Source organism: Protopterus annectens, chromosome 8.part0 (genome assembly GCF_019279795.1).
Source record: "Protopterus annectens isolate FY-2018-M chromosome 8.part0, PAN1.0, whole genome shotgun sequence".
NCBI classification, from domain to species: Eukaryota; Metazoa; Chordata; order Ceratodontiformes; family Protopteridae; genus Protopterus; species Protopterus annectens.
Window position 1 is genome coordinate 1,677,234,603 of NC_056741.1, and position 13,388 is coordinate 1,677,247,990.

At 38.5% G+C, this 13,388-nt stretch overlaps 1 protein-coding gene across 1 annotated transcript in view; it reads left to right on the forward strand.

Moving 5' to 3' along the window:
- Nucleotides 1–8,524, forward strand: part of LOC122808527 (glucose-6-phosphate exchanger SLC37A2-like) — a 635,225-nt gene extending 626,701 nt beyond the window's left edge. Inside the window, exon 6 of the mRNA XM_044079482.1 lies at nt 8,179–8,524. Within this exon, the coding sequence (XP_043935417.1) occupies nt 8,179–8,194 (16 nt within the window). The 3' untranslated portion in view covers nt 8,195–8,524. The remainder of the gene's footprint in view (nt 1–8,178) is intronic.
- Nucleotides 8,525–13,388: the final 4,864 nt, after the last annotated feature.

Genomic DNA, 13,388 nt, shown 5'->3' on the forward strand with positions numbered 1-13,388 from the left:
TGAAAGGCTCCAAAGCATCATCATGTGGCAGGTGATCAGATGATTTCCGTTTCACCTTAATTTGAGGACTTATTGTTCCATCATGCAGTGACGTTACCAAAGTTGGATTTTTTACACTAAATCTTTCACTTTGCAGGTAATCTATTTCTTTAATTTCTCCATTACTAATCTTTTTTTTTTCTTTTCCCCTTTGTTTTCTTTTTTTATTGTTAATTTTTCATATCCAGGAGCCTTTGCCTGCATTTTTCAAATATCTTTGGTGCTGCTTTTTTGTATTGATTAGTTTTGCTTTCAGCTTTGCATAATTATTGCACCATATCAAATCTCTTTCTTTCCCATCTCCATATTCTTTCTTCAAATGTTTCCCACTCTACATCTTTCTCCTTAATATGGAGGCACATTGTTCCATCATGCTGTGATATACAGTTAGACTTTCTACGCTAAATCCTTCACTTCCTAAATATTCCATAACTTCAGCTTTTATTTGTTTAACTTCTACATTACTAATCTTTTGTTCTACATTCCCCTTTGTGTTCTTATTTTTGTGTTGTGAAATTGTCTATATCTGGTTGCCTTTGCCCGTATTTCTCTTCAAATATCTTTGGAGCTGCTTTTTATTTATTCATTTATTTTGTATTGCTTGCTTAATTTTGGTTTCTCCCTTGCATAAATTGCACTGTATCAGATCTCTCTTCTTTCCCGTGTCCATATTTCTTTTTTATACCTTTCAAAAATCTCTGGGTTTTGTTCTTTATATTTTCGCACTTCGTCTATTTCTTCTTTATCCAGGTGGTCCAAAGTTTTTTCTATGTAATGCTTTTCGTAGATCTGTTGTACTAATGAACATAAATTGTCATTTGATGTTTTTGACAGTTTTTCTTGTGCAAGTATTATTCTTTCTTCTAATATCTCTCAATCTTTTTGAATGTCTTTTTTGGTGAGGCAACCAGAGATGGAGACTTTTTTTTTTTTTTACTAAAATGAAAGCAACAAACTAATGTCACAAGCCTTTTGGAATTGAACTTTTTTCCATTGGATTTTAGCAGCATCCTGGTATCTTTCTTCACTTTTAGAAGATTTGTTTATTTTAGTACAAAGAAAGCATCTCCAAGGGATAAAAAGGCTTGGGGAAATGGAGAAAACAAGGGGACCTCTTGTTGAAGATTCTGCAAGCCAAGAGCATTAGCACGTTGCTCCTACATTGCCTGAGAGGTATTGGTTTGTCTGCCCTTAGTTCCACGGCCTGTTCTTTCTGCATCCCTATATGTCTTCACCTCTTGTTGACCAGGTTTGCAGCCAACCAACCAAGCTTTCCAGGTTGAATACTAATTTTGATGAGTCCACAGTAGAAATCATTCCTTTGCAAATTAGTACTGCACCATTGGGTGGAGGTGGCAGTGAGCTAGGTTATTCTTAACTTTTCTGGCTTCCCTCTGTGTTGGCAGGAAAACTGCCTATTACTATTTGAGGACTGAATCCCAAGGGCCCATTGTCTACTATATGAGTTTTAGCTGTAAGGTCTGCCACTTTAAATTTTGCAAATGACTATGTTATGGCCAGGCACTGGATAGCCTTATAAAAGGCCATGGTATCTGTGGGAAGAGATCCTCCGCAAAATGAGAGAAACTCGCCCCCTTCTGATTTCCTGGAGACCAAACGATGTATAAGAGTCCCACAGAGATCTCCAAATGATGTATAAGAGTCCCACAGAGTCCCACAGAGATCTCCTCTCCCCTTGGCTGTGAAGCAGATTATGGGGACACTGTCTCAATTGTTTTTTTTATAGCAGGCATCTCATTTGGAGAGCATTTAATCTGATGAGAGAACACTTCAAGTGGAGCTCCATGGAAGTCTCAGGTTCTCATAAATCTTTTTGTCTGGCTTTGAAATTGATGAGTTAAAGCCACTGCCATCACTGTATACTGAAGCTTTGATTCTGCCTCCTAGAACCTACAGGGGCTAGGGTTCAGTAGCTCATGCAGAGCAGATCCTACAAGGGGCTAGGATTTAATGGTTCAGCTGGACAGATCCTACTGCATGATCCATTGAATCCTAGAAGCCTGTAATCTCCCTGCACAACTCTAGCAGATTAAAGTTGGCTACAGGGTTCAGTGAACTCCCTAACAATAAGGAGGGCAGAGCCATAAACTAGACAAATTTGGCTTAACGATACATCTACTCTTTAGAGCAGTAAATTGTCAAACCCACATGATCAAATATGTAAGTTAGAAGATATGACAAATTCATGGTAAAGCCATTAAAGATGATAAACTTGCCAGGCTTAGCCTTTAAAGCGGAAAAGTACACTGTAAAATGTGGGTAACGTAGCGGATGCCTAGGGGTAAATGTGGGTAAGACTCTGGTAAATGTGGGTAATATGCAGTGGATGCCTGGGGGTAAATATGAATAAGATGTCAGTGGCTGCCTAGGGTTATCAGTACAAGTGCATTTATTAGAAGACATGTCTGGCTCAGGATTTCAAAACCGCATTTACTGCATTCTCCCTAATGCAAGAACTCCTTGTTTACTCTTGTTTCACAGTATGTCATTTAAAATTCCAGAAGAGAGTCAAACAATTGAAGGACCATAAAATTTGTTAAGCAGTTGTTACACCTCCCATCCTCAGTTGTAGTAGGAACTATCTTGCTAAGCAATTTCCTTTTTCAGTAAAGCCAAGTAAATCAAATGGAACAAGAAAGGTCTTTTTAAAAGAAGTAGACTCCATAAGCTGAGATAGCAGAGGCAAAGGCAAGCAATGAGGTGGCAAAGGAGAGGAAAATCTCTTCATATTTGCAGAACAGAGCTTGTGTATGTACCGTTAAGCATTTTTCAGATGTAAGCACGTGCATATAAATAGTGAGCATGTGCAGGCGGTCGTACCATTTTGAGACACTAGCCAGAGTGTTAACATGTATGAGTGTGGTAGTCAGTCTGTTTATAAGTTTGTTTATGTTGCAAAGCCTCATTCCTAATGTGTTTGTGTGTAACAAAGCTGCTTGAACTGAACCCACAACAGCTTGTCTGTTTTTTCCTGACCAGACTGGATGAGCAACAATACTTAAGCAGGCAGTATTGAATGTCCTCACAAATCCACACTCCCCTTGTTTGCTTTTTCTTCTCCTGTCCTGCATCTTTGATGAAAGGCTCTCCCACTTTAAATCTGTTTTTTGATAGATAAATGTGTAAAGAAATTCTGGTTGCACAATGTACTCAAAGCCTTCCTCCCCTTCATGGGTATGTTTTCCAAAGCCTTTCTTCCCTTTAATGGGAATTTTTTCAGGGATCTCAGTCAGTGGACAGAAACATCTGCATGAATGTTCCTGAAGTCTCTGGGCACATGGATATTTTTAATGTTTTAGTTCACTAACATCAGATTGTTTAAAAAAGATTTTGACACATCCTTGGAAATTATTTTATGTATCTAACTTCTGCAAAACTGATTAAATGCAAGGTATTTCTTCATGTTTTGCATGTAACTACGTGCAGTTTAAATTTTAAAATCACCATACTACTTGTGCTTTTTATGGTTTTCTTTCTGATTACTAAAATGGAGGGGGTGTAACCATGTTCATTAAGGATACCTACACCTCCAGGTTAGTGGCGCAGCATGATACCTCTGAGGTCATCCATGTGCAACTAACATTGGGCAAATCTGTAATGCAAATTGTGGCCTGCCACAGATCAACCTCCATGACCGAGGACAACCACTCCACCTTTCTGGAGACACTGGAAAACATGAAGGTCCTACTGAATGCCCTGATATTGGGCGATTTCAATTAACCTACCATTCATTGGGAAGACTACTAGAGTACAAACTCCCAGGCCCAGCGCTTCCTGGAATTCATCAACTCAAAACGCTCTGGATCAGCTGGTAAACTCCCCTACCAGAGGTGAAAACATATTGGACCTTGTCATCACCATCATGGGCAACAAGTGTTCCACACCAGGAGGTCAACCCATCACTGGTTAGATCAGACCATAAACTAATCACTCTGGATGTCCACACACCACCACCACCCACAACTAAGGAAACCACAGTAAAAAAACTTTTCTAAAGCAAACTTCACCTTACTTAAGACAGATGTGGTAAGTTTCACATCCCCCATGCTAAAGGATAGCGCTGCCCAAGATGCAGAAACCTTTACAAATGCACTCTATGAGCACCTACAAGGATGCATTGATCATGCCATCCCTAGCAAAACCAAGACTCGCTCCTCTAAGAGAAGGAAACCAGTTTGGTGGACCCCTGCCATAAACAGGCTATACAGTAGGAGGAGGAAACTAGTTCAGAAAAAAAGCAAATCCCAAGAAGGAAAGACATCCCTGATCAGTATCAGTAAGAAACTAAGGTCCCTCATGAAATCATCCAAGGCTAACTTTGAAAGAAAAATAGCCAAGGATTCAAAAGATAACCACAAAGCCTTCTTTAGCTATGTTAAGAATCTAAGTGGCAACTCACAGGTATGCTCTGCACTAGTGCAAAATAGCACAAAATATACTGAACCCACTGATATTGCCAACATCCTGGCAGATTCAGTGCAAACTTCACCCTCCTCTCACAACCAAAAGGGTCCACAACAGTACCGGAAAAGTGTAGTGTCCCAAAAATCACAGACGCACAGGTGAAAACAGCCCTTTCAAAAGCGAAAAACACAGTGTCAATGGGACCAGATGGTGTCCCAGGCGGCGTCTTGCACGAACTACAGAACAAACCAACTCCCCACCTAAACACGCTATTCAACCTCAGCCTCTTCACAGGCTACATGCCCATAGAATGGCACACAGCAACAGTTATTCCTCTCCACAAAATAGGGGCCACAACTGACCCTGGTAACTATCGCCCCAAAAGCCTGACTAGCCTGGTCTGCAAGGCTATGGAGCGCGTCATCATGGAACTCATTAACAGACATTGGGAACCTCCAAACACTTGACCTGACCCAGTTCGGCTTTAAGGGCAGATCATTCCTACTAAACCTGGTTGACTTTTTCGAGACAATCACTAAGGCCATAGACGGGGGAAAGGTGGTTCACACAGCCTACTTTGACCTCACCAAGGCTTTCAACACCATACCCCACTCGGTATTACAGAAAAACTGAACATAAACCCCTACGTCATGACATGGGTTGCCAACTGGCTTACAGACAGAACTCACACGGTAAGAATAGCGGGCTCCAGGTCTGACTCTAAACCAGTCACAAGTGGTGTCCCACAAGGCTCGGTCCTGGGACACCTACTGTTCGGCATATACTTCTCAGAAGTACAGGCAAACAGAAGGACTGTGGCTAACCAAGTTTGCTGATGACTGCAAACTGGGAGCTATAATTGACTCTCCGGCTGACACAGACATCCTCCAAAAGGGCCTTACTGGGATGGACACCTGGTGTCAAAGTCATGGCCTCAAGCTAAATAACAAAAAATGCATAGTCATCCCATTTGGGAAAAACAAAATGCCCACAAATTACCACATAGGTGGCAGCCCCCTTAATACAGAAGAGGTAATGAGATCTGGGGACCCAGGTAGATAGTAATCTCTCCTTTGACAATCATATTGCCAAAGTAGTTAGGAAATCCTTCTATGTGGCCCATCTAATTACTAAATGGTTTGCATCTAGAAATAGAGGTTATAGTGCCCCTCTACTCATCACTCATTAGACCCATCATAGAGTACAATGCCCCGTTTGGGATGTGCCTCACAAGACACTTCCAACAGCTGGAAAGAACACAAAAGTACCTCACCAAGAGAATTACTGGCCTCAAACATATTGCAGCTCGACTTAAAAAAACTCCAGCTGTACTCAGTGGCATATCCCTTATGCAGAGGTGTGATCTCTGCCTGATTTACAAAGCCATGTCCAACTCAGAATTGATGGACATGCTCCACCTAAAGAAATCCAAGTCACTGCGAGCCACATGCTCTAGTGAGCTAAACCTCACCACAACAATAAAGAGAACATGCTGGAGGGATAGATTCCTGTCAGACTCCCCATGCTTTGGAGCAAAATTCCAAACTGCATCAGGCAGAGCCTCTCACTAACACTCTTCAAGAGAAACCTTGAAGAGTGGATGGGTAACAGAAAATACACCCCTGGGATCACTTCATTGGCTCTGCTTGACAGAGGATCAGTTAATCAATGGGGTGGCAAAAGCCGACAGTCTGGCTAGGCTTATAAATACCCTCGGGCAGATAGCTTAGTACCTACCTATGAACCTATAATAGTATTAAAGAACAATTTAACTTTATTACTTTTTTTCACCTTTTTATTTGACTTGTATTTTGTCTTGTACACTTCTTTTTTCCACAGTTAATTATTTTAATTGTATGTGTGTAATTTAATTCCTTCTGCTTTTCTTAGCAATGTGCCGTTTGATCATTTCTGATGCCATAAAGTATTTTCATTTATTAATGGTGCTTCTCATCAAATTCAGGTCTTTGGCTTGATTCTTCAGTTGAGTAGAACAGGTGTATGGAGTGTCAGCAAATACTTCCTATGGTAATTTTGAGACCTAAAATTACAAAAAAATAAATCACAAAAGTAAGACAGCAATGAATTTTGAAAGTTAGTGTACTTTCCTTACATATTTTTGCGTAGGGTGGTTGGCTTTAGGGATGTTTCCTACTCCCTCTCCTTATTGATAGTAATTCTAAGATTGCTGTACCTCAGGGAAAGGGGTAAACAGTGAAACACGCAGTTTCAGACTTTGTATATAATAACTGTAGCTCAGAGTGTAAAGTTTGTGTGCTTGTATCTTCTCTATGTGCATGTGTATAACCCGCACACGTGCACAACCTTAGTGTCATTTTGAAAGAGCAGCTAGGGAGTTGAGTATGCATGATCATATTTATTAATTGTATTCAAGTTACTTAAGTTGTAATGTGTTTGTATGTAATAAAGTTGTTTGAACAGAACCCATTTGCTTATTCATGTCCTAACACGAAAGCGACAATAACCTCATTTTCTTATATTCACGTTTGCTCCAGAACCCGCATTTGTAAGTCTTAGAATTCTAAAATCTTACCTTCTTTAAGACACACTGCCCATATACACATCAGATGTCAAAGGTCGTTTTTGTCTCATAGTTCAAGAACTTCTGTCTAGTTGCTGCTGTTTTGTATTTCTGCTCTTGAAAGGTAAATGACTTTGAGGCTTCTTCCTGAGCAACATGTTGCTTCTTGGCTGTTCCACACAGTAAATCCAAAGTTTCCTGTTTCTGCTAAATTATCTTCCAGCCAGAAGACTGTATTTTCATACTTATTTATTTTTGAGAGTTTGTATGTTTACATTTCTCAACTTGTATGAATATGTTTCTTCACTTCTGGCATATGTAAGACATAGACGTTTAAATAGCATGGACTGTAGATGTGCTTCCATTCAGATCTTTATTGTAACTGCTTCTAGGAAGATATGCATTATGTGGCACACACTTCCACCATCTAGTCAGTGCAGATTTAAATATATAGGCTCAAATGTGATGATATCCAGCTTGATTTCACATGTGTGAAGCCCAAGATCTGCACAGCGTATAAATGTGAAAGATTTTATAATGCTTTGTAACAGAGGAAAACAACCCTCCAAAGCGACCAGTAACCAAAAGCACAGGGTTGCAAGGAAGTCACTGAACACAAACACAGCTCGACAGATAAAATTTGTTGTCACGTGACAACAAATTTCATCTGTCGAGCTGTGTTTGTGTTCAGTGACTTCCTTGCAACCCTGTGTTTTTGATTAGAAGTGGAAACATGTAGACCATGGACTTTTGATTTCATTATGGCAGAGTTGATAACACATCCACCTCTGAACCAGGTGGCTGTGGTCCACAGTATGAGCATACCTGATGCACAGATATCTACATACAGTATGGGGGGCCCATTGCTAATGGGGGACAGTGATTCCCCAGATTTTGGTCAGCAGCCCCCTTCTCATAAAATCGTTGTATGCTGTTTCGATACTCTGCTTGGGTGAGGGTGTGCATATTGGCTACAGGCACACATTCACTTATTTCAAAAAACTATTGTCTAGTACTTTTAGATACCAACACCATTTGTTGGAGAAGACTGTTTCTTGTATACCTGTTTACATTTGTGCATCTGATTGTGGACAGCAGTGCCATATTTTGTGTCACTGACATGAATTCTTTCAGTGCTGATCACGAACTGACTTTTTTTTAACCCTTTTTAGGTTCAAAGAATTCTGACAGGAGGTTCATTACAACTTGGGAGGACCTTGACTTTGGCACTGTTTGCTTGGATGCTACAACCATGGACACATACTGGAGATGGACTTGTTCTGGTATTACAGACATAGAGACTGAGAAATGAGCTAGGTCATCATGGGTTAAGGCAGGGCTGCGTAATGGTCTCTGACAGACTGCCCCAACTGTGTCCTTTTTCTTAACTGTGACTGGTTGTCACATTCATAAGCCCATAAAAAGGAAACTGTACAGATGGCTATTAGTCTCTCAATCATTGGGGTACTACTTTTGTCACTTAAAGTGGTATATAATAAACCAATTTTTTTAACGTCATAGGTTTATGTGCATTTTTTTCTCTGGATTTTTTTTTTCTATTTACAGAGAGTTAGCTCTTTATTCACTCACTGCCCTAATTAGCAATTAAACACTGTTTGCATATGAATCTTTTTGTTCTGCTGTGATTAAAAGAGAGGAAAAAAACTGAGGCAAATAACTGAAGCCATTTCCTTTTCTAAGAACTTCCTCTAGTTTTGCATTGATTTCCTTTGTGCATTTGTATATTTATGTATTTCGTTTTCTTCACTGGGTACGTAAACTGTTCCTGAACCAGGTGACAGACATTCATATTTACTGCATATCCAAACATCTAATTCATGTTAAAATTTGATTACAGTGGAACATATCATTAGTCTACATTTAGTGCCATGTGTTATGGAATCCAAAAATATATACAATAGAGCTCATGGTATTTTTACTTTGAATGTACACAACTTTAATAGTTTTTTAAACAAGAGGACATTTAACCAAAGTATTCATCAGTGGTACAGCATGTAGAAAATAAAGTTCATTAGACACTAAGATGATATGTTAAACAAACGTCATACTTTTGCATTTTTCGTACATGTTGTAGAAACGGAATGGCCATAATAAAAAATAAAAAAATGTTTAAATCCTTTTTTACAGAATGATGCACTGTAGATCTTATCCTGCTATTTACTAGCTTGCACTTGCATTACTTCTTGTTCTAACTGCAAAGGTTTGGGTAATAATTTAAGCAAGCTCATAATTGCTGTATTCAGATCACACACAGTTATACTGCCCATTCAGATGCCTGACTGTGATGCAGTTCACAAAATATAATCTGTAACTGTATGTCCCTAAATCTAGTCATATCAGATTATAAATCTTTTTTAACTGGATCTCTTATCAAGCACTCTTTATCCACTACAGTCTTGTACTGTAGGACATTTTACTTCATCCAGTCTGTTAGGTGGCCACTCAGGTTATTGACTTCTCTGATTTCTTCCTTAAGTGTTGTTGATTGACAGTGCATTCCCTGAGGTATGATAGTAAGAGGCAGTACCTGGTATTTTGTGATTTCTTGCATAATGCTGTCAGGACTGGTGCAGTTTGCTATTTATACAGTTTAAGAACAGAGCAAGGCAGTTTGATTGTGCGACTGGGCTAAGTATTAAATGATCAGATATGCAGTTAAGAACATTTGGTTGGACTGAACCTGTAACCAATAAATTGATAACAGTTGGTAGCTGTTTGATGGCATTTTACTTGGTAGTAATGACATACATGTTCTTAAATGTGGCGAATGTCTGGTGGCCTGCTAAATATCAGCCAGTTTTATATTTTAAAAAGTTGCTATTCTAAGCAGTAGTATCTGATATCTCATATTTTAGGGTAATCAGTGGGTACCTCAAGTTATAGAAGTGGTGTATCTCAGGAATACATGAGTTTTTTTGTAGTTTGGCTGTGGGTGAAAATGAACTCCTTACATAATTGTGGAAGAACGGATACACAGCTGCCTTGTCTTTAATGATGATCAAGAAGATTCTAAAATGTTAAACATGCTTAGTTGCACCATATGTACTCTTATGCAGATGCTCCTTGTGCATATATTACTGAAGATGACATTGAAAGTGAGTTAATAAAAACTTAAACCCTGTGTTCCTACAAGAGTATTTATTCAAAAAAAAAAACATCTATCCTGTCTGTAAGGGAGATGAAAGTTGATGATCCTCATTACTGCATCCCCTAATTTTACCTTTAAATTCTGTAAGAAGCTTGAAAGAATTCTGGTAGCAATATTGAGGAATTCAGTTAAATTTTGTTACATCTGATATAAATTAAGTAGTTTTATAGGAAAGAGCACTTGTCTTGTTAACTTATTTGGCTATACTTGACTGCTTATTTTAAGTTAGTTATAGCCTAACTATGCTTCAGGATTTCTCAGTGGCATCCATTTATTTAAGTCCTAACAAAAGGTTTCTTGACATTTTAAGCAACCTGAAAAGTTTACGAGTGAGGGACTTGGTTTTCTAATGGATGTCTTATCCTCTAAATGGAACAGATGTTTTTTGTCACAGGTATTTCTTCAGGCTGGACCTCTAAATCCAGTGATGTACCAAAAAGCTTAGCTCCTTGGTCCTTTTCATTCAATGCTGTTTTTGTAATATGGAGTTTGAATGTGTCTTTAAATTTGGTGTAGTATCCGACAAAAGATTTGGATTCCTTCTCCATGCTGTCCAGCTGGGCTTCTTTCTTTCTGTTGGGAATTGTCTCTTCACAGCTCTAGGGCTGAACCAGTAGCTAGACTCCAGTCACACACAAAACTGTTCGCTATGGTCTGCACTGATTGACAGGGTTGTTAGGCTCATCTTGGATGAAATAAAGGGGATGCTTTGAATTCTGACTCTGTTCCTAGAAGAGGGAAAAAGGATTAAGGAATGGATAGGACTCGTTTCTCAGTGTGCGATGGGAATAGCTGGCTATTCAGTCACACAGAATGAGGTAAATCATTTTTGTTTCCTTGCATAGCTTAGTTGTACTGTACCTTTCATACATCAGAAAGGAGGTATGAAACAAGTAACCTTTAAAAACAGCTTTTATTTTGAATTAAATGGCACTTCTTTGTGTGAAGAGCTGTTCTTCATGTGTGCTTTCCATACATAGTTTTCTTGTCACACTTTCTACATTTTATGACTCTTTCACAAAGGTAATAAACCAAAATATTGCCTTGCAATTTGTGCTGAGATTTCTTTTCAAACTGTTACCCTTCACACTTACTCCATTCAGAAATGCACTAAAGGATGTGTTCGTTAAGGAAAAAGCAAGTTATTCTACTCAAATTAGTGGAAGATGAGGTTAATTTATGGGTAAAATATATGCAGAAGATATTACCTATACTACACCAATTCCCTTGTGTTCAAATCAATCAATCCGTGGAACAGAAAGAAATTTGCCTCTTGTTTTGCTTGTGTTTTGATGACCTGAAAGAAACTAAGTGCAATTTACTTATGACAGACAGTGTTCATGCTAGGCTACTCTTCAAACACAAAATAACTTGAGACAAGGAGTTAAACTTTATTTTTTATTTCTGTTAGTTTAGCAAATGATGAAACAAGAATGTGAATTCAGTAGATAAGCAACCTTTCTTCACTGTATTTCATTGTCAGTATATAATTTAAACACTATTCTAAGTGAAAAACTTCATTCATTTATTCATATTGATCTTGTACAGACAGGTGCTTTGCAGCAGGGGTCCCAACTCTTTATTTTAGGTATGTGTTTGTGTGGCTACTGTTAGGAAGTATAGGTAAAGGGGTGTCAAGAGTATGCAGATCTGAGTCCCTCTGCCACCCCCCCCCATTGCCAGCCCAATATGCCCAGCCAGATAATAGATGCTTTCCATGCCAGTGTTTTACAATAAGTGAGACATTTATATGTGTATTATGCCTTACAGTCATGGTGTCTCATGGATCAGCTGTTAGATCTGAAATCTGTAAACCCCTTTTCAGAAAACATACTTTTACCTCCACAGCAATATTTCTTCCAAACACATAATGGGTAAAAGATGCATTTTTTTCTGCCAGACTGATGCTTATGTTTGTTTTTTAACCTTGCATACCCTTCTTTCTTAAGATCATCAAAAGGAAAGAAGGTGAGATGGAGCAGCTTTGTACCATCAAAAGGTTGTCATTCAGCTCCCATGGCTTAACAGTACAAGCCAGGAAACTTTTTTTATAATGTTAACCCTAATAAATAATCCTTCCCAGACTCTTTCATCAGTAGAGCTGTCTACTTTTTGAAGAAGAATGCAGACCAAAGACAATCAGTATAGAAGCACAAATCATTCTATAAAAAAACACTCCTTACTTTACTACTGTTAGATTTTTTATCATTTCTGCTTTCTAGCCTGATTATTATATGGATCTTATGTCTTTGTTATATCACTGCCTGCTTTTGTACAGTTTCTCTAAGTGTTTGCTAAGGCCTTCATTGCAGACCTGCATTGATTCATTAATGATTTATAGGGTGCATTTTGAAGTGATATGGAGCACAAAAATTGATCTATCCTTTTTTACTAATTCATTATGTGTGTTTGTGTGCATATGTATGTGTGTCTGGGCACAAATGCACCTACGTGCATGCGTGTGTGTGTGTACGTAAGTGGTATCCTTTTGCTTATAGAATTTTATGGCACTTTTGCTAAGACCATAGTTTAAGGAACACTACACACTGTCTACCTCTTTCTACTTATTGGCTATGTATGACAAACTGCATAACAGTTTGTTGCATCCATTAATATATTTAAAGTTCATTTACTGTGCAGTAGCTTCTTAGTTACTGAATGTTTATCAAGGATGCATTTCTCCAACAGAAGTCCATCTATTAGAACATTATTTCTCCCACAGCTAGTGAACCTGTTCCAAAAAATGTTGACAAAATGTCATTATGTTTTATACCTTTTTTCCTTATTTTGAGTGGTGCACCTGTTTTGCTTTTTATATGCCTTGGTATAACTCCACAGTTTGTGGTTTTAAATTTTAGAATGACTTGAGCTCTTGCACCAGCCAGTACAAAGTAATTAATAAAAAGTAACCATCTGTTCTGCAGCAAATGGGTGCAATATTTTGCTCATGTGTATCTCCTTGTATTTTGATTTTTAATGTGCAGATGTTAGTTACCAAGGAGCACTTATAGAAAAGAACTGAAGGGTTTCAATATATATTTTCATGACCAAGGAGGTTTAAATGGCTAAAACAAGGATGCTTTGATGTTCCAGGCACAAATAAGGTACAAGCACAAGGCATGTAACTAGGCTGCAGAAATGTAAGCGATTTGATTACCTGAACGTTTACGGTTAGGATGCATTAATTTCAAGGTGTCTCCTTATAAATCATTG